This window comes from Oncorhynchus mykiss, chromosome 1, assembly GCF_057628025.1.
Source record: "Oncorhynchus mykiss isolate SJ-2025 chromosome 1, ASM5762802v1, whole genome shotgun sequence".
Classification (NCBI taxonomy): domain Eukaryota; kingdom Metazoa; phylum Chordata; class Actinopteri; order Salmoniformes; family Salmonidae; genus Oncorhynchus; species Oncorhynchus mykiss.
This window is the reverse complement of record NC_143022.1, coordinates 24752880-24778806: the sequence shown is the minus strand read 5'-3', so window position 1 is coordinate 24778806 and position 25927 is coordinate 24752880. Positions and strand designations below refer to the sequence as shown.

Below are 25927 nucleotides of genomic sequence, written 5' to 3'. Positions count from 1 at the left end.
TAACGCTCAGTATTTAACACCATAGTACCCTCCAAACTCGTCATTAAGCTCGAGACCCTGGGTCTCGACCCCGCCCTGTGCAACTGGTTACTGGACTTCCTGATGGGCCGCAACCAGGTGGTGAGGGTAGGAAACAATATCTCCACCCCGCTGATCCTCATCACTGGGGCCCCACAAGGATGCGTTCTCAGCCCTCTCCTGTACACCCTGTTCACCCATGACTGTGTGGCCATGCACGCCCCCAACTCAATCATCAAGTTTGCAGACGACACTACAGTGGTAGGCTTGATTACCAACAATGACAAGACAGCCTAGAGGGAGGAGGTGAGGGCCCTCGGAATGTGGTGTCAGGTAAATAACCTCACACTCAATATCAACAAAACAAAGGAGATTATCATGGACTTCAGGAAACCGCAGAGGGAGCAACCCCCTATCCACATCGACGGGACAGTAGTGGAGAAGGTGGAAAGTTTTATGTTCCTCGGCGTACACATCAAGGAGAAACTGAAATGGTCCACCCACACAGACAGCATGGTAAAGAAGGCACAGCAGCTCCCAGACAAACTAAACTTCTTTGCTCGCTTTGAGGACAATACAGTGCCACCGACACGGCCCACTACCAAAACCTGCGGACTTTCCTTCACTGCAGGCAATGTGAGTAAAACATTTTGACATGTTAACCCTCACAAGGCTGGCATCCCTAGCTGCGTCCTCAGAGCATGCACAGACCAGCTGGCTGGTGTGTTTACAGACATATTCAATCAATCCTATCCCCGTCTGCTGTTCCCACATGCTTCAAGAGGGCCACCATTGTTCCTGTTCCCAAGAAAGCTTGCAGCAGCGCCTCTTCAACCTCAGGAGGCTGAATAAATGTGGCTTGTCACCAAAAACACACACTTCTACAGATGCACAATCGAGAGCATCCTGTTGGGCTGTATCACCGGCTGGTACGGCAACTGCTCCGCCCACAACCGTAAGGCTCTCCAGAGGGTAGTGAGATCTGCACAACGCATCACCGGGGGCAAACTACCTGCCCTCCAGGACACCTACACCACCCGATGTCACAGGAAGGCCATAAAGATCATCAAGGACAACAACCACCCGAGTCACTGCCTGTTCACCCCGCTATCATCCAGAAGGTGAGGTCAGTACAGGTGCATCAAAGCTGGGACCGAGAGACTGAAAAACAGCTTCTATCTCAAGGCCATCAGACTGTTAAACAGCCATCACTAACATTGAGTGGCTGTTGCCAACATACTGACTCATCTATAGCCACTTTAATAATTACAATTTGGATGTAATAAATGTATCACTTGCCACTTTAAACAATGCCACTTTATATACTGTTTACATACCCTACATTACTCATCTCATATCTATATACTGTACTCTATACCATCTACTGCATCTTGCCTGTGCCGTTCGGCCATCGCTCACCCATATATTTTTACGTACATATTCTTATTCATTCCTTTACACTTGTGTGTATAAGGTAGTTGTTGTGAAATTGTTAAATTACTTGTTAGATATTACTGCATGGTCAGAACAAGAAGCACAAGCATTTCGCTACACTCACATTAACATGTGCTAACCATGTGTATGTGACAAATAAAATTGGATTTGATCTGTTTCTAGATGGTTTGTAACACATGTATGTAGTGTTTATAACGGCTTTATGAAGCCTTTATAAGCTGCATGTAATTTCTTTAAACAATAAAAGCAAATTTGTAAAAATATCTGACAACGTAGCGTTTTGGAATGGATCTGTTGATTTGGATCTAATTCCAGTGTCTATAATTGTCCTTCTCAGTGCAGTCTGTAGAATTCCCATTTCTCATTAGTGTTTCACCATCCTCAGGGGGACAGTGAGGTTTGACAGACAGACAGAGGGACAGACAGACATAATATTTTTGCCGGCTGGGCTGGCTCTGGCTGCATGTTCTTTTCTTACCACTGGTCTCTTAATACAGGGTTTCCCAAACTCGGTCCTGGGGCCTGCCCTGGGTACATGTTTTGGTTTTTGCCCTAGCCCTGCACAGCTTATTCAAACAACCAACTCATCATCAAGCTTTGATTATTTAAATCAGCTGTGTAGTGCTAGGGGAAAAAAACGAAACAGGCGCCCAGGGCAGGTCCCAGGACCGAGTTTGGGAAACCCTATCCTAATACACAGTGTCCAGATGAACTCCTCCTTTGTGTGCCAAGAATAATAACATGTAGGAAAAAAACACTCGGCCCCTACTTGTCCCTGTGGATGCAGCTTTAATAATCTCATTTTCAATTTAATGAGGTGATTAGAATGCCAGGGGCCAGGGGTGCACAGGAATGTGTTATGGAGGAAGCTAACAACATCCTGAGTCCTCCTGGCGTCTTGGTGCTGCAGTCCTCCTGACTCCTGCAGCTTGGGGATTAGTTACAGTTGTCTCTGGAGACTTGGCTCGACGCGGCTCCTGTAATACCGGGTCTGATGCCCTGGTGGTCCCAGGTCCTCCCTCTACTAAAGAAGACAGTGCACCACACAGCGCTGTTGATTTGGGGAGAGAAGGCAATAACAAATACATATATAAATCAAATCAGACCGTGCCACAAAGCTTTTGCTTTGCCATGGAAACAGGCATGTGCAGCAGCATAGCAGTGTTTAGTAGTGTTAGCGTATCGTGATCCCTATTCACCCAACCACCAGCTGAAGGACTAGCCAAGGAGGCACATTAAGCAGCATGGGCATGTCTCTCTGAAATGTAAGGAAAGATTGTGTGCTATTCTGATTGTAGTATTTTGATGCAATTAACCTGGACAGACCTTTTTCCTGTTAGACCAAACCATAAAGCACATAAAAAACATAGGCTACCCATGGATCAAGTATTCCATAACATATCTAATAATGGTATAGAATGGTCTTAACGGGAAGATTTCCCATATCTTAACCTGAAATGTACCCCCTTCTCCTAAAAGGGTGCTCTCATTCAGTATCCCTCAATGATTGAGGTAAATAGAAAATGGTACAGACTCCGTCTACCGCAACCCAGTGATATTAAATCCTTGAAATGGAGTGAATGAGTGCCCACTGCAGGGAGAAGGTGTGTGTGTGTGTGATGGGGATTGGGCTGTAGTGTGGGGCACAGGCAGCCAGCCCTCAGCTGGGTAATTTGACTCTCCGTATCCTCTAGCTGAATTAGTCACAGTGGCTGCTGAAGAGCCTCCTGTGCCTGACCAATTGAGGCCGGCTTCTTACCCGTAATGACGGATACTGAGCTTATTCTACCTACCGCCAGGTCCCAGATAGGGTTGGATTTAGTGTGAAGTGGGATGATTTCATCTCTATTTGTGAAACTAGCCTGAACTGCCTATGCTGCTGTATATCTCACTGTCCATGGTGCTGAAGTAAGAGCAGATTAAGGGCTGTATATGAAAATGGCAGCTGTCCATGGTCCTGTAGTAGAGAGGAGCAGGTAAGGAGTATGCACTGTATATTATACAGCAATATGGACTATGGACAGCACTGATAGATACTCCTGTGCCCATAGTTCTGTATACTGAGGGAAGGTCAGCGTTGTCTCAGAGGTCTTGCACTGTCAATGGTCCTATAAAGAGAGACTACTGAGAGGTGTATGTGTTGTAGTCCCTCACTGTCCATGGTGCTGCAGAGCAGAGCAGCAGAGGGGACAGGTCAGTGACAGACAGGCAGCTAGGCAGCAGTCCCCCGGTCCCCAGGGCCAGACAAGTGGTAAGAATGCAGTGGAATGCATTGATTATCTGTCAGCCAGGTCTGCTAGGATCTAACCAGGGCAGTGTTAGGGTATTAAGTATCTGAAGTATTCAATGAATATTGATAATGAGGGGCTGTTCGTTATGCTCCACTGTTAGTGATTCAGCCCCTGGTGCTCACTGTCTCTTCACAGAGAAGGGTTGGAGTGGGCTTGGGTGAATGATCCCTAGTGGGCTTCCCACTGTGTTAGTTTGATGGTGCAATATTTTCACATCATTGAATTGTGCTTGAGCACAGCCTCGTATGTCAGGCTGTAGCATATCATTTTTCACTTCTGTAAGTTCACACCTTTTCGAATTGTAAGTCGCTGTGGATAAGAGCATCTGTTAAATGACAAAAATCTAAAAATCTAAATACATGGTTATCAGCTGAAGCTCCCTCTGCAGAATACAAACAGATCCTTTGGTGGGCCACTCACTCTCCCTCTGCAGAATACAAACAGATCCTTTGGTGGGCCACTCACTCTCCCTCTGCAGAATACAAACAGATCCTTTGGTGGGCCACTCACTCTCCCTCTGCAGAATACAAACAGATCCTTTGGTGGGCCACTCCCTCTCCCTCTGCAGAATACAAACAGATCCTTTGGTGGGCCACTCACTCTCCCTCTGCAGAATACAAACAGATCATTTGGTGGGCCACTCACTCTCCCTCTGCAGAATACAAACAGATCCTTTGGTGGGCCACTCAATCTCCCTTGCAGAATACAAACAGATCATTTGGTGGGCCACTCCCTCGTCCTTTCCCTCTGCAGAATACAAACAGATCACCTGGTGGGCCACTCACTCTCCCTCTGCAGAATACAAACAGATACCTTAGTGGGCCACTCACTCTCCCTCTGCAGAATACAAACAGATCCCTTTGTGGGACACTCCCTCTCCCTCTCCCTCTGCAGAATACAAACAGATCCCTTTGTGGGACACTCCCTCTCCCTCTGCAGAATACAAACAGATCCCTTTGCAGAATACTTCCATTTCAGGGTTTACCATCTTGGAGCGGTGCTCTGGTGATTACATGCCTTATCTGCTTTTCAGCCACCTTCTTTGTATTGGATTTGAAGGCCTCAGGTCCTCGCTGTCTCTATTTAATTTGTTGTCTTGAAAATGACCAAGTCTGTCTTTATTGGATTGTCAGGGCTACTCCATTCCCTCCAGCACCACTTATTCCCTGATGATTTTTCAGTTTGTTTTATTTGTGCTTTGTCTTTTCTCAGATACTGTTTTCTTCATCAGCCTCGACCACACAGTCCAGCACTAACACATTTATCATGTGTTTTCTCTCTCCCTCTCTTCTACAGAAACTTATCGAAGAACCCTCTGACCACATTATCATGGCAACTCTTCCAGAATCTGCAACTCTTCGAGCTGTAAGTTTGTATACAATTATCATCTTGTTTTATGGACTTATGCACCTATAAAAACTTTCATAAAAACCTGATATATATAAGTGTGCAACCTACCTTCAATGTTTCCAAATGGATTCCCATCTACCTCCATTAGAAGCTAAACAACAATTAACCTGAAGAAAAACATTGGAAGAGACAAACAACACTATAGTCTCTGCATCATTGATGTTGATTTAATGGATGTGACATAAAAGTGTGCAACTTGGAGAGGTCCAGGCCGGGTGATCCTCTAGCCCAGAGTGTCTTGTTTGTCCAAAAACATACCAGCAATCAGTGTGTTTATGACCTGAATCTTATAGTTGTTTGAGCTACTTTCCTCCCTCCCAGTAGAAGACATAAAATGTAATCTAGGGTTGAGATGGCCGTCATAGAGTTATAACACATGGGCATCCCCTCCATCCTCTCCAGCCCAGGAATCAGAGTGCTTCCCCTAAATAAGAGAGCCTCAGCCAGGCCCTGACACAGAGCAGAGAGCAGGCTTTATCATGGCTCAACCCAGCTCAGCATGGGAAACAATGGGACAGCAGCTGTATGGTTGTGGTTTAAATGTGGTATTTTATGTTATGGAAGCAGGACAGCTCTTCTGAGGAGGCCCATCATCTTTTCAGGGTTGCTTGTCTAATAGTTAAAAAAAGACATACTTGGAAATGTTATACCAGAGTAAGAATAGCATGGGGAGCAGAGCAGCAGTTGATGAAAAGAGTTCTAAAGTAGATGTAAGATAAACGTGTATGGAAAGTGTTAAGTGAAGAAGATACAAACAAGTGGCTGTTTTTAAAACACAGATTAATTATAGACTCTAGAGATGTTAATTTTCATGTGCACTTATTGATATGGATATTCCTTTTGGTACCATTATCATTGTTATTCATAGCCATTTTAGCTGTATGTGTTGTCTGAAGAGTATGGACTTTTAGAAGGATAAAGCACAAATATTTCAGACTCTTTCAGAGTCTGCTTAAAGTATTTAATCTGTAATTACTAAAACTGTTCAACAAAGGCTCAGTGATAAGCACTCGACAGCACACCTTGAACAAAGAGAATAATCTCATGAAAAGAAGATGAAACCGGTTATAAATGAGTGCCATTTCCGTGCGACCAATTGGGAACAAAGACATTGATTCATTTTTTTTTTATGTGGCGTAGAGCCTAACAAAAGACTAACAAAACATAATTCAATGGATAAGAGAAACAGAGTTTATCTCCCTTTTTCTTAAATGATTTACTCTCCCATCCCCTGTGGAATGTCAGCACAATGACAAACACACCAAACACAGACGGGCTGTGGCATGCAGATGTGCTTCTGGTCCTGTGTCTGAAATTGCACCCTATGGGCCCTGGTCAGAAGTAGTGTGCACTATATAGGGTATAGGTTGCCATTTTGGACATAGCCTGTGTCTGTCTTGAATGGTGAGTGTTGGTCTGTTGGTCCTCATAGTGCCATGCTCTCTCCTGGGACCACATCTGTTGATTAAAACTAGACAGGCAGAGTGATGGCTTTTCGTTCCAGATCAGAGTGCATCAGAGTCTTGCCTGTCAGTTTGAAATGGAGGTTGCTGCTTTTGTGGATGTGTTACAACTGAAGCTTTTAGGCACTGAGCAGTCAGACCCCTATTCACTGGTTATAAGATAACAAGTGATTGCTTTTATTATTTAAATGGAAGTAAGGGGTTTCAGGATAGGGCATGTGTCCCATGATACATTTGGCACATACATGTGCTGGGAGATATTCACATAAGATGCAGTAATTTGTTGTAATCAATGCTGCAGAAGGCATACAGTTGCTTAATCTTCTCGAAGGCAAAAATTGCCTAATTGTTTTGCCATTGTAAAATAGTTGTTGTTACAGACCTCAGACACATTGATGCCATACTTGCACAAAATGTGCCACAACCAATTACAATCATAGATTTGCTTGTGTGTGATAGAACGCTACATTGTAGCTGATCTCCTTCATCCACTTCAACAAATTTGCATTATTTAAATTGAGCTTTGAGGTCCAGTAGTGAATAGGGCCTTGAACCCACTGTTACTGTGCCCCGAAGATTCACAGATAACCAGTTTAGTGGTGTATGCCACCTGGTAGTGATTGTAATGGAGGTACATGACAGCTATTTGACAAGACCAACATCTTTTTTTCACCTTTATTTAACCAGTTGGCCAGTTGAGAACAAGTTCTCATTTACAACTGCGACCTGGCCAAGATAAAGCAAAGCAGTGTGACACAAACAACACAGAGTTACACATGGGATAAACAAACGTACAGCCAATAACACAATAGAAAAATATATATACAGTTTCTGCAAATGTAGTAAGATTAGGGAGGTAAGGCAATAAAAAGGCCATAGTAGTGAAATAATTACAATTTAGCAATTAAACACTGGTGATAGATGTGCAGAAGATTAATGTGCAAGTAGAGATACTGGGGTGTAAAGGAGCAAAAAATAAATAACAATACGGGGATGAGGTAGTTGGGTGGGCTATTTACAGATGGGCTGTGTACAGGTGCAATGATCTGTATGCTGCCCTGACAGCTGATGCTTAAAGTTAGCGAGGGAGATATAAGACTCCAGCTTCAGTGATTTTTGCAATTCGTTCCAGTCATTGGCAGCAGAGAACTGTAAGAAAAGGCGGCCAAAGGAAGAGTTGGCTTTGGGGATGACCAGTAAAATATACCTGCTGGAGCGCATGCTATGGGTGGGTGCTGCCATGGTGACCAGTGAGATGAGATAAGGCGGGACTTTACCTAGCAAAGACTTATAGATGACCTGGAGCCAGTGGGTTTGGCGACAAATATGAAGTGAGGGCCAGCCAACGAGAGCATACAAGTCGCAGTGATGGGTGGTATATGGGGCTTTGGTGACAAAACGGATGGCACTGTGATAGACTACATCAATCTTGTCACGAAGATCAGAAAAGCAATCAAATTAAATCGTTTACCTTTGATGAACTTCAGATGTTTTCACTCACGAGACTCCCAGGTAGAGAGCCAAAGTAAATTTTTTCCCAAAATATTATTTTTGTAGGCGAAATAGCTCCATTTGTTCTTGACGTTTGGCTAAGAAATCGACCGGAAATTGCGGTCACGACAATGCCGAAAAATATTCCAAATTATCTCCATAATATTGACAGAAACATGGCAAACGTTGTTTAGAATCAATCCTCAAGGTGTTTTTAAAATATCTATTAGATAATTTATCCACCGGGTCAATTGATTTCTCAAGCGATTGGATTAATGGCTACCTCTGTACTTTACGCCAGATTTTCTCCGGGAGCATCATGTAACCACTTACGCAATGTAGTCCCCTACGGGTATTCTTCAACATAAATGCGTAAAACTACGTCACAATGCTGTAGACACCTTGGGGAATACGTAGAAAGCCTAAGCTGGTTCATAGCACATTCACAGCTCAATGGGGACCCATTGGCACGCAGCGCTTTCAAAATATGGGGCTCTTCCGGATTGGATGTTTCTCAGGCTTTCGTCTGCAACATCAGTTCTGTTATACTCACAGACAATATCTTTACAGTTTTGGAAACATGAGAGTGTTTTCTATCCAAAGCTGTCAATTATATGCATATTCTAGCATCTTGTCCTGACAAAATATCCCGTTTAAAACGGGAACGGTTTTTCCCCAAAAATGAAAATACTGCCCCTAGAGTCGCAACAGGTTTTAACACAGTGTCCGAAGAAGGGCCAGAAGTATACAGAATGGTGTCGTTTGCGTAGAGGTGGATCAAAGAATCACCAGCAGCAAGAGCGACATCATTGATGTATACAGAGAAAAGAGTCAGCCGGAGAATTCAACCCTGTGGCACCCCCATAGAGACTGCCAGAGGTCCGGACAACAGGCCCTCCAATTTGACACACTGAACTCTATCTGAGAAGTAGTTGGTGAACAAGGCGAAGAAGTCATTTGAGAAACCAAGGCTATTGAGTCTGCCAATAAGAATGCGGTGACTGACAGAGTCGAAAGCCTTGGCCAGGTCGATGAAGATGGCTGCACGGTATTGTCTTTTTTTCGATGGCAGTTATGATATCGTTTAGGATCTTGAGCGTGGCTGAGGTGCACACATGACCGACTCGGAAACCAGGTTGTATAGCGGAGAAGGTACGGTGGGATTCGAAATGGTCGGTGATCTGTTTGTTAACTTGGCTTTTGAAGACTTTAGAAAGGCAGGGCAGGATGGATATAGGTCTGTATCAGTTTGGGTCAGTGAGTGTCTCCCCTTTTGAAGAGGGGGATGACCGCGGCAGCTTTCCAATATTTAGGAATCTCAGATGATACAAAAGAGTAGTTGAACAGGCTTGTAATAGGGGTTGCAACAATTGCAGCGGATACTTTTAGAAAGAGAAGGTCCAGATTTCTAGCTCAGCTGATTTGTAAGGGTCCAGATTTTTCTGCTCTTTTAGAACATCACCTATCTGGATTTGGGTGATAGAGAAATGGGGGATTCTTGGGCAAGTTTCTGTGGGGGGTGCAGAGCTGTTGACCAGGGGGAGGAGTAGCCAGGTGGAAAGCATGGCCAGCCGTAGAAAAATGCTTATTGAAATTCGTGAAATTCTCAAGTAGATTGGTCACGAAAGTCAGAAAAGCAATAAATGAAATCGCTTACCTTTGATGATCTTCGGATGTTTGCCCTCACGAGACTCCCAGTTACACAATAAATGTTCCTTTTGTTCCATAAAGATTATTTTTATATCCAAAATACCTCCATTTGTTTGGCGCTTTATGTACAGAAATCCACAGGCTCGGGCGGTCACGACATCGCAGACGGAAATTCCAAATAGTATCCGTAATGTTCACAGAAACATGTAAAATGTTTTTTATAATCAATCCTCAGGTTGTTTTTTCAATATATAATCGATAATATATCAACCGGGACTATAGCTTCGTCAATGGGAGAGAGAGACACAATGGCTGCTCCAAACTGTTGCACAAGCAAAACTCTGGGGACACCCAGCTATACACTGACGCGATGTGATCTTTCTCGCTCATTTTTCAAAATAAAAGCCTGAAGACTGAAGACTGTTCACAACATGGGGAAGACATAGGAAAAGGAATCTGGTTGATATCCCTTTAAATGGAGGGAAGGCATTCAATGGAACATGGAGCTTTCAAAATAGAGGCCACTTCCTGGTTGAAGTTTCCTCAGGTTTTTGCCTGCAATATCAGTTCTGTTATACTCACAGACAATATTTTGACAGTTTTGGAAACTTTAGAGTGTTTTCTATCCTAATCTGACAATTATATGCATATTCTAGATTCTGGGCCTGAGAAATAGGCAGTTAAATATGGGTATGTTTTTCATCCCAAAATCAAAATACTGCCCCCTACACTCAACAGGTTTAAAGAACAACCAGGCATCCTCTACTGACGGGATGATGTCAATATCCTTCCAGGATACCCGAGCCAGGTCGATCAGAAAAACCTGCTCGCTGAAGTGTTTTAGGGAGCATTTGACAGTAATGAGGGGTGGTCGTTTGACCGTGGACCCATTACGGACGCAGGAAATGACGCAGGCAGTGATCACTGAGATCCTGGTTGAAGACAGCAGAGGTGTATATAGAGGGCAGGTTGGTCAGCATGATATCTATGAGGGTGCCCGTGTTTACGGATTTAGGGTTGTACCTGGTAGGTTCCATGATCATTTGTGTGTGATTGAGGGCATCTATCTTAGATTGTAGGACAGCCGGGGTGTTAAGCATATCCCAGTTTAGGTCACCTAACAGTACAAACTCGGAAGATAAATGGGGGGCAATTAATTAACATATGGTGTCCAGGGCACCGTTGTGGGCTGAGGGTGGTCTATAACAAGCGGAAACAGTGAGAGACTTATTTCTGGAAAGGTGGATTTTTAAAAGTAGAAGCTGGAACTGTTTGTGCACAGACCTGGATAGCATGACAGAACTCTGCAGGCTATCTCTGCAGTAGATGGCACTTCCACCCCTTTTGGCAGTTCTATCTTGGCGGAAAATGTTGTAGTTGGGGATGGAAATTTCTTAATTTTTTGGTGGCCTTCCTAAGCCAGGTTTCAGACACAGCTAGGACATCAGGGTTGGCGGAGTGTGCTAAAGCAGTGAATAAAATACATTTAGGGAGGAGACTTCTGATGTTAACATGCATGAAACCAAGGCTTTTATGGTTACAGAAGTCAAATGATAGCACCTGGGGAATAGGAGTGGAACTTGGTGCTACAGGGCCTGGGTTAACCTCTACATCACCAGAGGAGCAGAGGAGGAGTAGGATAAGGGTACGGCTAAAGGCTATAAGAACTGGTCGTCTAGTGCGTTGGGGACAGAGAATAAAATAAGCAGATTTCTGGGCGTTGTAGAAAGGATTCGAGGCATAATGTACAGCCAAGGGTATGGTAGCATCTGAGTACTGTGTAGGTAAACCTAGGCGTTGAGTGACGATGTGAGAGGTTTTGTCTCTGGAGGCACCAGTTAAGCCAGGTGAGGTCTCCGCATGTGTGTGGGTTGGGCCAAAAGAGCTATCTAAGGCATTTTGAGCGGGACTGAGGGTTCAACAGTGAAATAAAATAATAAGAACTAGCCGAGGCTGCAGTAGACAATGCATATTGACATTAGAGAGAGGCATAAAGCGATCACAGGTGTTAATCAGGAGTGCAAAGACAACAATGGTAAATGGCAATGAATGGGCAGAGCAGGTCAGTTAGGTACATACAGGACCTCAGTTTGAGGCTGGGGCCGACAGGTAAACAAAATGAGGTACAGTGTTATTGAAACAGTCAAGGGGGCATCAGCTGTGTAGCCGAGTGATCATAGGGTCAAAAGAGCAGCAATAGGTGAGTCAGGGTGCCGTTCGGTAGTCACTACTACGCTAGGCGAGCAGGGTACACAGCGTTCAGAAAAGCTAGCGGGCCAGGGATAGTAGATAGTTCTTCGGCGACATCAGTCCAGTTGTGATCGATCGGAGGGGCTCCGTGTCGACTATAAAAGGTCCAGGCCAATTGGCAAAGGAGGTATTGTAACCCTAGAATTAGCTGGTATATGGGCCTAGCTCGAGGCTAGCTCAAGGCTAACCTGTGCTTGCTTCGGGACAGAGGCGTTAGCTAACAGTAGCCACTCGTTTGCAGCTAGCTAGCTGCGATGATCCGGTGTAATGATCCGGTGTAATGATCCAGAGTGGCAGGATTCCGGTGATATGGTAGCGAGAAGCAGTCTGATGTGCTCTGGGTTGATATCGCGCTGTGCAGGCTGGCAGATGTTGTCCGAGCTAAGCCGTGGCTAACAGAGACTAGTAGCTAGTTAGCTGGCTAGCTGCTGATGGAAGTTCCAGTTATAAGGAATAAAAATAGCAGATCTGTACCACATTGGGTGAGGCGGGTTGCAGGGAAGTATTTTTAGTTAGTAGATAGAAAGTGAGAATAAGATATATACGAAAAAGGCCGGCTATTTACATGGGAAAAAACAAAGACAAATACACATGTCCTACTGCAATGCCATCTTGCAAGAATTGTATGGATGTGTGTGAAACAGATGAGCAAAAGACCTGGGATTTATTCTTATGCTAAAAATTGCCTTTTGAATTGTGTCTAACGTTATTAGCTAGTAGCCTAGTCGAAGATGCATGATTAAAAATATTTATAGACATTTACACAAATACGCATGATCATGCCATTTTGCCACTCTACACTTGAGGCAGACCAAGAGGAACAAAAGTAAACCATGAATATGGTTTAAAATATTCCTCTGGGGGTCAAGCTGTCCTATTTTAAGAAATGTCATTGGTTGGTGGATATAGAGATCTTTGAAATGCTGATGCGGAAATCTGTGAAATCACTGTCAGCTGGTGAGGTTAGCATAGGGCTAACGTGTGCTAGGTTATCTGATGGAGCACACACTGGTTGAATCAACGATGTTTCCACATAATTTTAAGGAAATTTCATTGAACCAACATGGATTAGACGCTGAATTGACGTTTGTGCCCAGTGGACAATTACAATGTAGCGTTCTGTCACATGCAACTATGTCTACAATTGTAATTTGCTGATGTGCATTTTGAGACGGAGGTCCAGGTTAAACAAACTTTTTCTAATATTCGCAAGTATGGACCCATTGCGTTACAGCATGAAGCCTCCGGTCTAGTGCTGCTGAACCTTGTTGTTTCACTGACTGCTTCTGTGTGCATGGTTTCCTCTCTAACAGCTTGAACTAAACACAGCAACAGTAAGAGTGATACTGAAAGCACAACAGCAACAGCAGCTCCTTGTGTATCTTAACCACCATGAGCCATACCACTGTGTGCTGCTGTTTGTGTTCTGTGGTAATTGCTGTCAGCCTTTTTTGGTGCTCAACACAGGATGACTAGGGTGAAAAGGGAAAGTGTGTGTGTGCGTGCATAACCCGTGCATGTGCGTGCATACTTGCGCATGTGTGTGTGTGTGTGCATCCCTGTTCCCCAGTCCTGTAAGTGTAATCACAGAGGGGCAAATTACCTGTGCGGATAAGGCAGCTCTGAGGAAACAGGCAGGCAGCCTCATCAGGAGCCTTGGTGCTGGCTTGGGTGCAGAGGAGACCAGAGGAGACCTGCCAATCTCACTGTCCTCCCCTTACCAAGCCGGGCCTAGCAAATTAGCTGCTTTCCTAAGCTGAGACACACACACACACACACACACACACACACATTAACAGGCACACACACACACACACACACACACACACACACACACACACACACACACACACACACACACACACACACACTCACACACACAAACACACACACACACAAACACACACACATATTAACAGGCACACACACACACACACACACACACACATATTAACAGGCACACACACACACATATTAACAGACACACACACACACATGCACACCGATATGGAGACTGCAGGTAATGTTTTATTTATGTACATATTTAACCTTTATTTTATCAGGAAGTCAAACTGAGACCAAGGTCTCTTTCGAAGACGAGCCTTGAATTACAGAAATTACAGAAAAGGCAGCAAAACATCAAATGTAAGAACATTTGGAAGATTCCACAAATAAGGTGCAAGAAATCTAAAAGCTGATTTACCTAACTCATTAGAGACTAAAGGAATTTCCAGAGTTAGCCATCCCTGAGACCAGGTGTAATAAGGAGTAGCAGTAACAATTTAGAGTCAGGGGAAGGATATAAGGTCCTAAACATTTTGGGATGACTTTCTTTATCTTATGAATAAAAAACAGTAGGCTTATAGAGTAGATAATGTTGAATATGGTATTATGCATTATATTGTATGTATTATTTCTAAGGCACAAGCAGGTTTGGTGTTCATCTTCATTGCTGGCCATGTGATTGATAGGGAAAATATTTTACATCAAATTTCTGCAAACTCATTTTATCTTGGATCCTTGTGGGTTGGATGAAAGCTTATCAGTTTTTTTTCGATTTCTAAACGACAGTGGACACAACTGGAGTCACATGTGCAAAACTCTAACTACAGCCTGCACAGCAGCAGTTCATGTGGACTAAACTCTAGTTCGTTTTTCATTGCTTGAACACAGTTTTCAAAACTCTACACACTTATCCCATGACTTTAACCACAACCTGCACAACATTGTGGATTTACAGCACTTTGTTCAAATGCTAACACACTGCTGTCAAAACTGTGAACCACACATTCAAAACGGAATAGATTTCAGCCTTGTGCCTTTCAAACACTGCTGATTGCAATTTCAGCTGAAAGGCTAAGCAGGTGTCTTGTTTTAGACTTGTTAGTGAACACACACACATATTACAGTATGTATAGGTAGAGCTCAGAAAGACTCATTTTGGAAATGGAACAAGGAAGATGGGTTCGTGGAGGGAGAAGGGTGGCAGGGAGAGGGCGGATGCGTGGAGGAAGACAAAGAAGACAAAGAGCTGTTATTTCAGATGAAATAAGGGCTACACTTATAGACCATGTCGTGAACCATGGTCTCTCATTGAGAGAGGCAGGGTTGAGGGTGCAACCCAATCTGCAAAGATTCACAGTGGCATCTGTAATGCGAATTTTCCATCATGCAAACAGGTGAGAGTTACATCCTTACAGTAAATGAAAACATTACAGGAATCTATTTTGTATTGCAATTATAGAATATTTACACAGATATATATTACAGTAAGTTTGACTGTAAAATATATTTTTACAACAGGACCCAAAGGCTGCCCCCAACAGGGGGAAGAGGAAAAATATTTTCAGATGTGCAGGAAAATGCTATTGTTGACATGGTTGTTGTCAACAATGCAATAAAACTGCGGGAGATTCAAGATAGAGTGCTGGCTGATAATGATATATTGGAAAATGTTAATTCTGTCAGCACAACAACTATTGCTCGAGTCCTAAAGAAACACCAAGTTACAATGAAATAGTTATACACTGTACCGTTCGAGAGAAACAGTGAACGGGTAAAAAAGCAAAGATACCAATATGTCCAGGTAAGACGTCTGAGGTTACGTACACAGCTATACAAAATATTTACAGTAAAAAAAAACACTAGCATTTCCACAGTAAAACTGTGCACTTACTGTTTTTCAGAGAGTAATAGAGGTGGAAGCACTGGAAAGACCACATTCATTTGTATTTATCGATGAAGCTGGATTTAACCTTGCCAAAACACGGCGCAGAGGAAGGAATGTTATAGGTCAAAGGGCCACTGTGGAGGTTCCAGGCCAAAGGGGGGGAAATATCACCATGTGTGCTGCAATGGCCAATGATGGTTTGCTTCTCAACACACCACTCATTGGCCCATACAACACAGAAAGGCTTATAGCGTTCCTAGAACAGCTCTATGCTCAGCTAGTGCCAGCAGAACAGGGGGAGCCAGTAAGAAACCCCCAAGTTTTTGTCATAGTTTGCGATAATGTTGCTTTTCACCACTCTGCAGCTGTCACAGATTGGTTTGCAGCACATCACAGATTTATGGTTTTGTACCTGCCTGCACATTCACCCTTCCTCAACCCAATAGAGGAGTTTTTCTCTGCCTGGAGGTGGAAAGTGTTTGGTCACCACCCACATGACCAAATGTCTCTTTTGGAAGCCATGCGTGCTGGATGTGAGGACACGAGTCCAGAGGACTGCCAGGGATGGATAAGGCACTCCAGAAGGTTCTTCCCCAGGTGCATGGCAAGAGAAAACATTAGATGTGATGTTGAAGAAAACCTGTGGCCGGATGCTAGAGAGAGGCAGGATTAGCCCCTCAATGATTAGCCCCCCTTGTTCAAATTACAGTATGTACTTTTAGTTTCTACCTTTTTTTTCTCATTACTGTTATTCCGTAAATTACTACAGACTATTGAAGCAAACTGCTAATTTTCATTTACCTTAAAGAATTGTTATGTTCTAAAAATTGTAATAAATCATGTGAAAGAATGTCACTCTTTTCTTTGAAGAAAATATTACTTTGTATGAAGTCACTGAAATTGTTCAAACTGTAAAGATGAAAAGTTTGTATTTTCTGTATTGGTGTTTGATGCTAGTGTTTTTACTCTCAGTGTGTTCTGAGTGACAGTGTGTGTTATCTCAGTGAGGGTTGTGCATAGTGTTTGGCTGCACTGAGCGTGTTTTGAGCAATGTGTTAAGAGTTGTGTTGCTTGGAATGAGTTTTGCAGGTGATGTGAACTGTTTAGCTCAGGTGACTGTTGGTAGTGCAGACTGTAGTTAGAGTTTTGCACATGTGACTCCAGTTGTGCCCACTGTCGTTTAGCAATCGAAAAAAACTGTAATTATTATTATTATTATTATTTTTTTTTTTTTACCTTTATTTAACTACGTAAATAATTACAGAATATTGAGTGCTGGATCAAAGTTAAAAAAGAAAAGTAGAACTCCAAAGTCCAAAATGTTATTCCCTATTAGCTTTGCTCATTTCAGTCATGATTTTTGGAGTGCAGAGAGATTTCTAATGGACCTTATTGGCAACCAAAACCATCCCCAGTTGGTCACACTTTAATAAGCCAAAAACACTGCAATCTTTTCCCCAGCCTTTTTTCACCATCAAACCTTCAGATACACTTCTTAAATATACAGTACCAGTCAAACATTTGGACACACCTACTCATTCAAGGATTTTTCTTTATTTTTACTATTTTCTACATTGTAGAATAATAGTGAAGACATCAAAGCTATGAAATAACACATATGGAATCATGGAGTAATTAAAAAACTCCTGCGTTTGTTGATTGCATGTTTTGGCTATTCAAATGAGCTGTGTCTGGTGGTGGTTTGACATATATATGTGCTATGTTTTCGCCGTAAAACATTTTAGAAATCTGACTTGCTGGCTAGATGAACAAGGTGTTTATCTTTCATTTGAGCTATTGGACTTGTTAATGTGTGGAGGTTAAATATTTCTACGAATATTTTTGCATTCCATGCGCCACCGTTCCAGCTGAACGTGGGAGGGTTGGTTCCCAACTGGGAACCAGTATCTCTAAAAGGTTACAAATCTAAATATATTTTAGATTTGAGATTGTTAAAAGTTGCCACCCTTTGCTTTGATGACAGCTTTGCACACTCCTGGCATTCTGTCAACCAGCTTCATGAGGTAGTCACGTGGAATGCATTTCAATTAACAGGTGTGTATTGTTGAAAGGTAATTTTTGCAACTTCTTTCCTTCTTAATATGTTTGAGCCAATCAGTTGTGTTGTGACAAGGTACAGCAGGGGTGGTATACAGAAGACCAAGTCCATATTATGGCAAGAACAGCTGAAATAAGCAAAGAGAAATGACAGTCCACATTACTTTAAGACATGAAGGTCAGTCAATCCAGAAAATGTCAAGAACATTTAAAGTTTCTTCAAGTGCAGTCACAACAAACATCAAGCGCTATGATGAAACTGGCTCTCATGAGGACCGCCACAGGAAAGGAAGACCCATAGTTACCCCTGCTGCAGAGGATATGTTCATTAGAGTTAACTGCACCTCAGATTGCAGCCCAAATAAATGCTTCAGCGTTCAAGTAACAGACACATCTCAACATCAACTATTCAGAGGAGACTGCGTAAATTGTACTTTTTTATTTGATTTATTTAACCTTTATTTAACTAGGCAAGTGAATCAATCCTTAATGGTCGAATTGCTCCAAATAAACCACTACAAAAGGACACCAATAAGAAGAAGATACTTGCTTGGGCCAAAAAAACATGAGGAATGGACATTTGACCAGTGAAAATATGTCATTTGGTCTGATGAGTTCAAATTTGAGATTTTTGGTTCTAAGTGCCGTGTCTTGGTGAGACGCAGAGTAGGTGAACGGATGATCTCCACATGTGTGGTTCCCACCATAAAGCATGGAGGAGGTGTGATGGTGTGGGTGTTTGCTTATTTATTTCGAATTCAAGGCACACTTAACTAGCATGGTTACCAGAGCATTCTGCAGCGATATGCCATCCCATCTGGTTTGCACTTAGTGGGACTATCATTTGTTTTTCAACAGGACAATGACCCAAAACACACATCCAGGCTGTGTAAGGGCTATTTGACCAATGAGAGTGATGGAGTGCTGCTTCAGATGACCTGGCCTCCACAATCACCCGACCTCAACCCAATGGAATTGGATTGGGATGAGTTAGACCGCAAAGTGAAGGAAAAGCAGCCAACAGGCGCTCAGCATATGTGGGAACTCCTTCATGACTGTTTGAAAAGCATTCCTCATGAAGTTAGTTGAGAGAATGCCAAGAGTGTGCAAAGTTTTCATCAAGGCAAAGGGTGGCTAATTTGAAGAGTTTCAAATCTAAAATATATTTTGATTTGTTTAACACTTTTTGGGTTACTACATGATTCCATGTGTTATTTCATAGTTTTGATGTCTTCACTATTATTCTACAATGTAGAACATGGTAAAAATAAAGAAAAACCCTTGAATGAGTAGGTGTGTTCAAACTTTGACTGGTACTGTATATATACTTAAACACTGTATGTTTTATCCTATTGTGGATAATGCTTTTGCATAACCTCTATAACCTGCAATAACAAATATTTTACCCGTCAGTATTATATTTATATCTCACATAATGCCTATTTGATAGATTCTTGCATGAGAAATGTTTTATTTGAATCATACATTTTCTAGTTATGGCCTTGTACTGTGCAATAAATAGTTTCCCATAGGAGATTCTCTCTATGTGGATGTTTGATGGCAACACTCTAACTCGGTCTTATATATTGCATTCATAAAAGACAAGATCAGTTTTATATCTCTTCTTCTGATGGCTTTCCATTGAGTGTCTATCTGTCTTGCTGCTGGGGGTTGAAGACAGGCCTGATGAGATGGATGGCTCACAATGGCCTGACACTCTTTTCTGGGGCTTTATAGCGCTTCAAGAAAATATAATATTACATTATTTCAGTCTGTGTCTTTTAGCCAAGGGAGCCGGGCTAAAGACACTGCTCACACAGCCCAACCACTTACAAGGCCTGTAAATGGTATCAGAGCAGGGGGATTGCTAAATGGCAAATCTGTTGTAGCTGCTCCAAGGATGATGATACGATAAAAGATTATTTACAGCACAAGCACAAAGGCACATTCACCAGTGTCAACAAACATTTTCTATGTGGCCACAAAGCTGCTTTGCCAGGGGCTGGGAGGGTCATCGATCCCCTTTCTACTGATGACCTTTCTTTAATCCTGCATGGGCTCTATAGAAAGACCTTTATGAACAGCCAGGACATGTCTGTGTTAGTCAGTGTCAAGAGATCATCTATTTTCTAAACAGACACATTATTGGTATCATTAAGAATGGAAAGAAGTAGATGGTGCTCAACCAACGTGAGTCGTGGTGTAACCTAACATCATTGGAAAGGAAAAGGCACAACACTCGCTCACCGCAGAATGCTTTCTGACCGCTGTTTCCTTTCCAATGGTATTATGAAGAACCGGTCAGATCAGGCAAGACACAAAACAACACAATCATGTCAGTTTTCGTGCCTTCATGACTTAGTGTCTCTTTAAAGAACATACATTTCTCACCAAATTAAGGGAAAGTATTCTTGGAACATGCTGGCATACTTTGCCCTACATTGACTACTGTGCAGGTGGTGTCCATTAGCCAAACTCTGCCTATACATCCAAATGTTGGCACAGCCAATTAGAGAGAAACTCTGCTCCACTCCTTTCTGTTGGGACTTCACTTCATTCTGGCTAAAACTGGGTACAACACAGGGTTAGAAAAAGGGAAACAGCATTAAGAATGGAAAGGGCAGTAGCACAATCCCCATTTATTTAATGTCCATTTTAATGTGCAGCTGCTGACTGGATGCCTGGATGGGACAACAAAGGCAAAATGTCCACTGTGATTAGTCGTGGGAGTAGAATCTCTAATGATCGGCTTCTTAATTAAAATCCTGAAATAATTAGGTGTGCATCGCTTCATGTCTGAATTGCCATGTATTCATCACTGGAGTCAATGGTGTCTCTGTGATGAGGTGTTACTTTATAACAGCCTAAACTGTGATAGCTAAATCCTGCAATTCCTTTCATAGGACTGTTCTGATTAGTTTGATCAGTCATGGAAATGGCTGCACGCAGGCTACTCATCCTTAATCTGTAAAAGGCAGACAACTCACAGAGTATTATAAAATACTTTTGTCATTATCTCTAGTGCAATAACTTCAAATTGTGCATTTCTGAACTATATATATATTCTTGATGAAAACACATTCTTGCGTCTCTGGCTCTAACAACATGAAAGGAACACATTTTCAGCTGAGATGGAATAAGAAGAGCAGGGTGTTTTTGTTATGGTGCGTGAATGAGGACCCAAAAGCGAATTAACAAACAGAGTACTTTAATGACGAACATACGTGGGCTCAGATGGACAGGTAGATTCCGACAGGACAGGACAAGGTTGCAGCACACACGATGATAGTCTGGTTCAGGCATGAGACACACAAACAAACAAACAAGAATCCGACAAGGACAGGAGCAGAAACAGAGAGAGATATAGGGACCTAATCAGAGGGAAAAAGGGAACAGGTGGGGAACGGGGTGAATGGGTAATTAGGAGGAGACAAGGCACAGCTGGGGAAAAGAGGGGGAGAAAAGGTAACATAACAACGACCAGCAGAGGGAGACAGGGTGAAGGGAAAGGACAGAGACAAGACAACATGACAGTACCCCCCCACTCACCGAGCGCCTCCTGGCGCACTCGAGGAGGAAGCCTGGCGGCACCGGAGGAAATCATCGATCAGCGCACGGTCCAGCACGTCCCGAGAGGGAACCCAACTCCTCTCCTCAGGACCGTACCCCTCCCAATCTACTAGGTACTGATGACCACGGCCCCGAGGACGCATGTCCAAAATCCTACGGACCCTGTAGATGGGTGCGCCCTCGACAAGGATGGGGGGGGGGGGGGGAAGACGAGCGGGGGCGCGAAGAACGGGCTTGACACAGGAGACATGGAAGACCGGGTGGACGCGACGAAGATATCGCGGCAGAAGAAGTCGCACTGCGACAGGGTTAATGATTTGAGAAATACGGAACGGACCAATGAACCGCGGGGTCAACTTGCGAGAAGCGGTCTTAAGGGGAAGGTTCTGAGTGGAGAGCCAAACTCTCTGACCGCGACAATATCTAGGACTCTTAGTTCTACGCTTATTAGCCGCTCTCACAGTCTGCGCCCTATAACGGCAAAGTGCAGACCTGACCCTCTTCCAGGTGCGCTCGCAACGTTGGACAAAAGCCTGAGCGGAGGGGACGCTGGACTCGGCGAACTGAGATGAGAACAGCGGAGGCTGGTACCCGAGGCTACTCTGAAAAGGAGATAGCCCTGTCGCAGACGAAGGAAGCGAGTTGTGGGCGTATTCTGCCCAGGGGAGCTGTTCTGACCAAGACGCAGGGTTGCGAAAAGAAAGACTGCGTAAGATGCGACCAATAGTCTGATTGGCCCGTTCTGCTTGACCGTTAGACTGGGGGTGAAAGCCGGAAGAGAGACTGACGGAAGCCCCAATCAAACGGCAAAACTCCCTCCAAAATTGAGACGTGAATTGCGGACCTCTGTCCGAAACGACGTCTGACGGAAGGCCATGAATTCTGAAAACATTCTCGATGATGATTTGTGCCGTCTCTTTAGCAGAAGGAAGCTTAGCAAGGGGAATGAAATGAGCCGCCTTAGAGAACCTATCGACAACCGTAAGAATAACAGTCTTCCCCGCTGACGAAGGCAGTCCGGTGACAAAATCTAAGGCGATGTGAGACCACGGTCGAGAGGGAATAGGAAGCGGCCTGAGACGGCCGGCAGGAGGAGAGTTACCGGACTTAGTCTGCGCGCAGACCGAACAAGCAGCCACGAAACGACGCGTGTCATGCTCCCTGGTGGGCCACCAGAAACGCTGGCGAATGGAAGCAAGCGTACCCCGAACGCCAGGGTGGCCGGCTAACTTGGCAGAGTGAGCCCACTGAAGAACGGCCAGACGAGTAGGAACGGGAACGAAAAGAAGGTTCCTAGGACAAGCGCGCGGCGACGGAGTTTGAGTGAGTGCTTGCTTTACCTGCCTCTCAATTCCCCAGACAGTCAACCCGACAACACGCCCCTCAGGGAGAATCCCCTCGGGGTCAGTGGAGGCTACTGAAGAACTGAAGAGACGAGACAAAGCATCAGGCTTGGTGTTCTTAGAGCCCGGACGATAAGAAATCACGAACTCGAAACGAGCGAAAAACAGCGCCCAACGCGCCTGACGCGCATTAAGTCGTTTGGCAGAACGGATGTACTCAAGGTTCCTATGGTCAGTCCAAACGACAAAAGGAACGGTCGCCCCCTCCAACCACTGTCGCCATTCGCCTAGGGCTAACCGGATGGCGAGCAGTTCGCGGTTACCCACATCATAGTTACGTTCCGACGGCGACAGGCGATGAGAAAAATACGCGCATGGGTGGACCTTGTCGTCAGAGAGGGAGCGCTGAGAAAGGATGGCTCCCACTCCCACCTCTGACGCGTCAACCTCGACAACGAACTGTCTAGAGACGTCAGGTGTAACAAGGATAGGAGCGGATGTAAAACGATTCTTGAGGAGATCAAAAGCTCCCTGGGCGGAAACGGACCACTTAAAGCACGTCTTGACAGAAGTAAGGGCTGTGAGAGGAGCTGCCACCTGACCGAAATTACGGATGAAACGACGATAGAAGTTCGCGAAGCCGAGAAAGCGCTGCAGCTCGACGCGTGACTTAGGGACGGGCCAATCAATGACAGCTTGGACCTTAGCGGGATCCATCTTAATGCCTTCAGCGGAAATAACAGAACCGAGAAATGTGACGGAGGAGGCATGAAAAGTGCACTTCTCAGCCTTCACGAAAAGACAATTCTCTAAAAGGCGCTGGAGGACACGTCGAACGTGCTGAACATGAATCTGGAGTGACGGTGAAAAAATCAGGATATCGTCAAGGTAAACGAAAACAAAGATGTTCAGCATGTCTCTCAGGACATCATTGACTAATGCCTGAAAGACAGCTGGAGCGTTAGCGAGGCCGAAAGGAAGAACCCGGTATTCAAAGTGCCCTAACGGAGTGTTAAACGCCGTCTTCCACTCGTCCCCCTCCCTGATGCGCACGAGATGGTAAGCGTTACGAAGGTCCAACTTAGTGAAAAACCTGGCTCCCTGCAGGATCTCGAAGGCTGAAGACATAAGAGGAAGCGGATAACGATTCTTCACTGTTATGTCATTCAGCCCTCGATAATCTATGCAGGGGCGCAGAGACCCGTCCTTCTTCTTGACAAAAAAAACCCCCGCTCCGGCGGGAGAGGAGGAGGGGACTATGGTACCGGCGTCAAGAGCTACAGACAAATAATCTTCGAGAGCCTTACGTTCGGGAGCCGACAGAGAGTATAGTCTACCCCGGGGGGGGGTGGTTCCCGGAAGGAGATCAATACTACAATCATACGACCGGTGTGGAGGAAGAGAGGTGGCCCTGGACCGACTGAACACCGTGCGCAGATCGTGATATTCCTCCGGCACCCCTGTCAAATCACCAGGCTCCTCCTGTGAAGAAGAGACAGAGGAAACAGGAGGGATAGCAGACATTAAACATTTCACATGACAAGAGACGTTCCAGGAGAGGATAGAATTACTAGACCAATTAATGGAAGGATTATGACAAACTAGCCAGGGATGGCCCAAAACAACAGGTGTAAAAGGTGAACGAAAAATTAAAAAAGAAATGGTTTCACTATGATTACCAGAAACAGTGAGGGTTAAAGGTAGCGTCTCACGCTGAATCCTGGGGAGAGGACTACCATCCAGGGCGAACAAGGCCGTGGGCTCCTTTAACTGTCTGAGAGGAATGTCATGTTCCCGAGCCCAGGTCTCGTCCATAAAACAGCCCTCCGCCCCAGAGTCTATTAAGGCACTGCAGGAAGCTGACGAACCGGTCCAGCGTAGATGGACCGACAAGGTAGTGCAGGATCTTGAAGGAGAGACAGGAGTAGTAGCGCTCACCAGTAGCCCTCCGCTTACTGACGAGCTCTGGCCTTTTACTGGACATGAAGTGGCAAAATGACCAGCGGAACCGCAATAGAGACAGAGGCGGTTGGTGATTCTCCGTTCCCTCTCCTTAGTCGAGATGCGGATACCTCCCAGCTGCATGGGCTCAGCACCCGAGCCGGCAGAGGAAGATGGTAGTGATGCGGAGAGGGAGGCGACGGAGAGCGCGAGCTCCTTTCCACGAGCTCGGTGACGAAGATCAACCCGTCGCTCAATGCGAATAGCGAGTTCAATCAAGGAATCCACGCTGGAAGGAACCTCCCGGGAGAGAATCTCATCCTTTACCTCTGCGCGGAAACCCTCCAGAAGACGAGCGAGCAAGGCCGGCTCGTTCCAGCCACTGGAGACAGCAAGAGTGCGAAACTCAATAGAGTAGTCTGTTATGGATCGATTGCCTTGACATAGGGAAGACAGGGCCCTGGAAGCCTCCTCCCCAAAAACAGATCGATCAAAAACCCGTATCATCTCCTCCTTAAAGTCTTGATACTGGTTAATACACTCAGCCCTTGCCTCCCAGATTGCCGTGCCCCACTCACGAGCCCGTCCAATAAGGAGAGATATGACGTAGGCGACACGAGCAGTGCTCCTGGAGTAAGTGTTGGGCTGGAGAGAAAACACAATATCACACTGGGTGAGGAACGAGCGGCATTCAGTGGGCTCCCCAGAGTAACACGGCGGGTTATTGATTCTGGGCTCCGGAGATTCGAAAGCCCTGGAAGTGGCCGGTGGATCGAGGCGGAGATGGTGAACCTGTTCTGTGAGGTTGGAGACTTGGGTGGCCAGGGTCTCAACGGCATGTCGAGCAGCAGACAATTCCTGCTTGTGTCTGCCTAGCATCGCTCCCTGGATCTCGACGGCTGAGTGGAGAGGATCCGAAGTCGCTGGGTCCATTCTTGGTCGGATTCTTCTGTTATGGTGCGTGAATGAGGACCCAAAAGCGAATTAACAAACAGAGTACTTTAATGACGAACATACGTGGGCTCAGATGGACAGGTAGATTCCGACAGGACAGGACAAGGTTGCAGCACACACGATGATAGTCTGGTTCAGGCATGAGACACACAAACAAACAAACAAGAATCCGACAAGGACAGGAGCAGAAACAGAGAGAGATATAGGGACCTAATCAGAGGGAAAAAGGGAACAGGTGGGGAACGGGGTGAATGGGTAATTAGGAGGAGACAAGGCACAGCTGGGGAAAAGAGGGGGAGAAAAGGTAACATAACAACGACCAGCAGAGGGAGACAGGGTGAAGGGAAAGGACAGAGACAAGAC

At 44.7% G+C, this 25927-nt stretch overlaps 1 protein-coding gene and 1 long non-coding RNA gene across 3 annotated transcripts in view; one reads left to right on the top strand and one right to left on the bottom strand.

The window, feature by feature from the left end:
• Nucleotides 1–25927, top strand: part of LOC110510575 (NT-3 growth factor receptor) — a 307800-nt gene that overhangs the window by 141211 nt on the left and 140662 nt on the right. For both annotated transcript variants that reach the window (XM_021592045.3, XM_021591958.3), the window contains exon 4: nucleotides 5061–5129. In XM_021592045.3, coding sequence (XP_021447720.1) covers nucleotides 5061–5129 — 69 coding nt within the window. The remainder of the gene's footprint in view (nucleotides 1–5060; nucleotides 5130–25927) is intronic.
• The window catches only part of LOC149985446 (uncharacterized), a 273803-nt gene that overhangs the window by 236176 nt on the left and 11700 nt on the right, over nucleotides 1–25927 (bottom strand). The window lies entirely within an intron of this gene.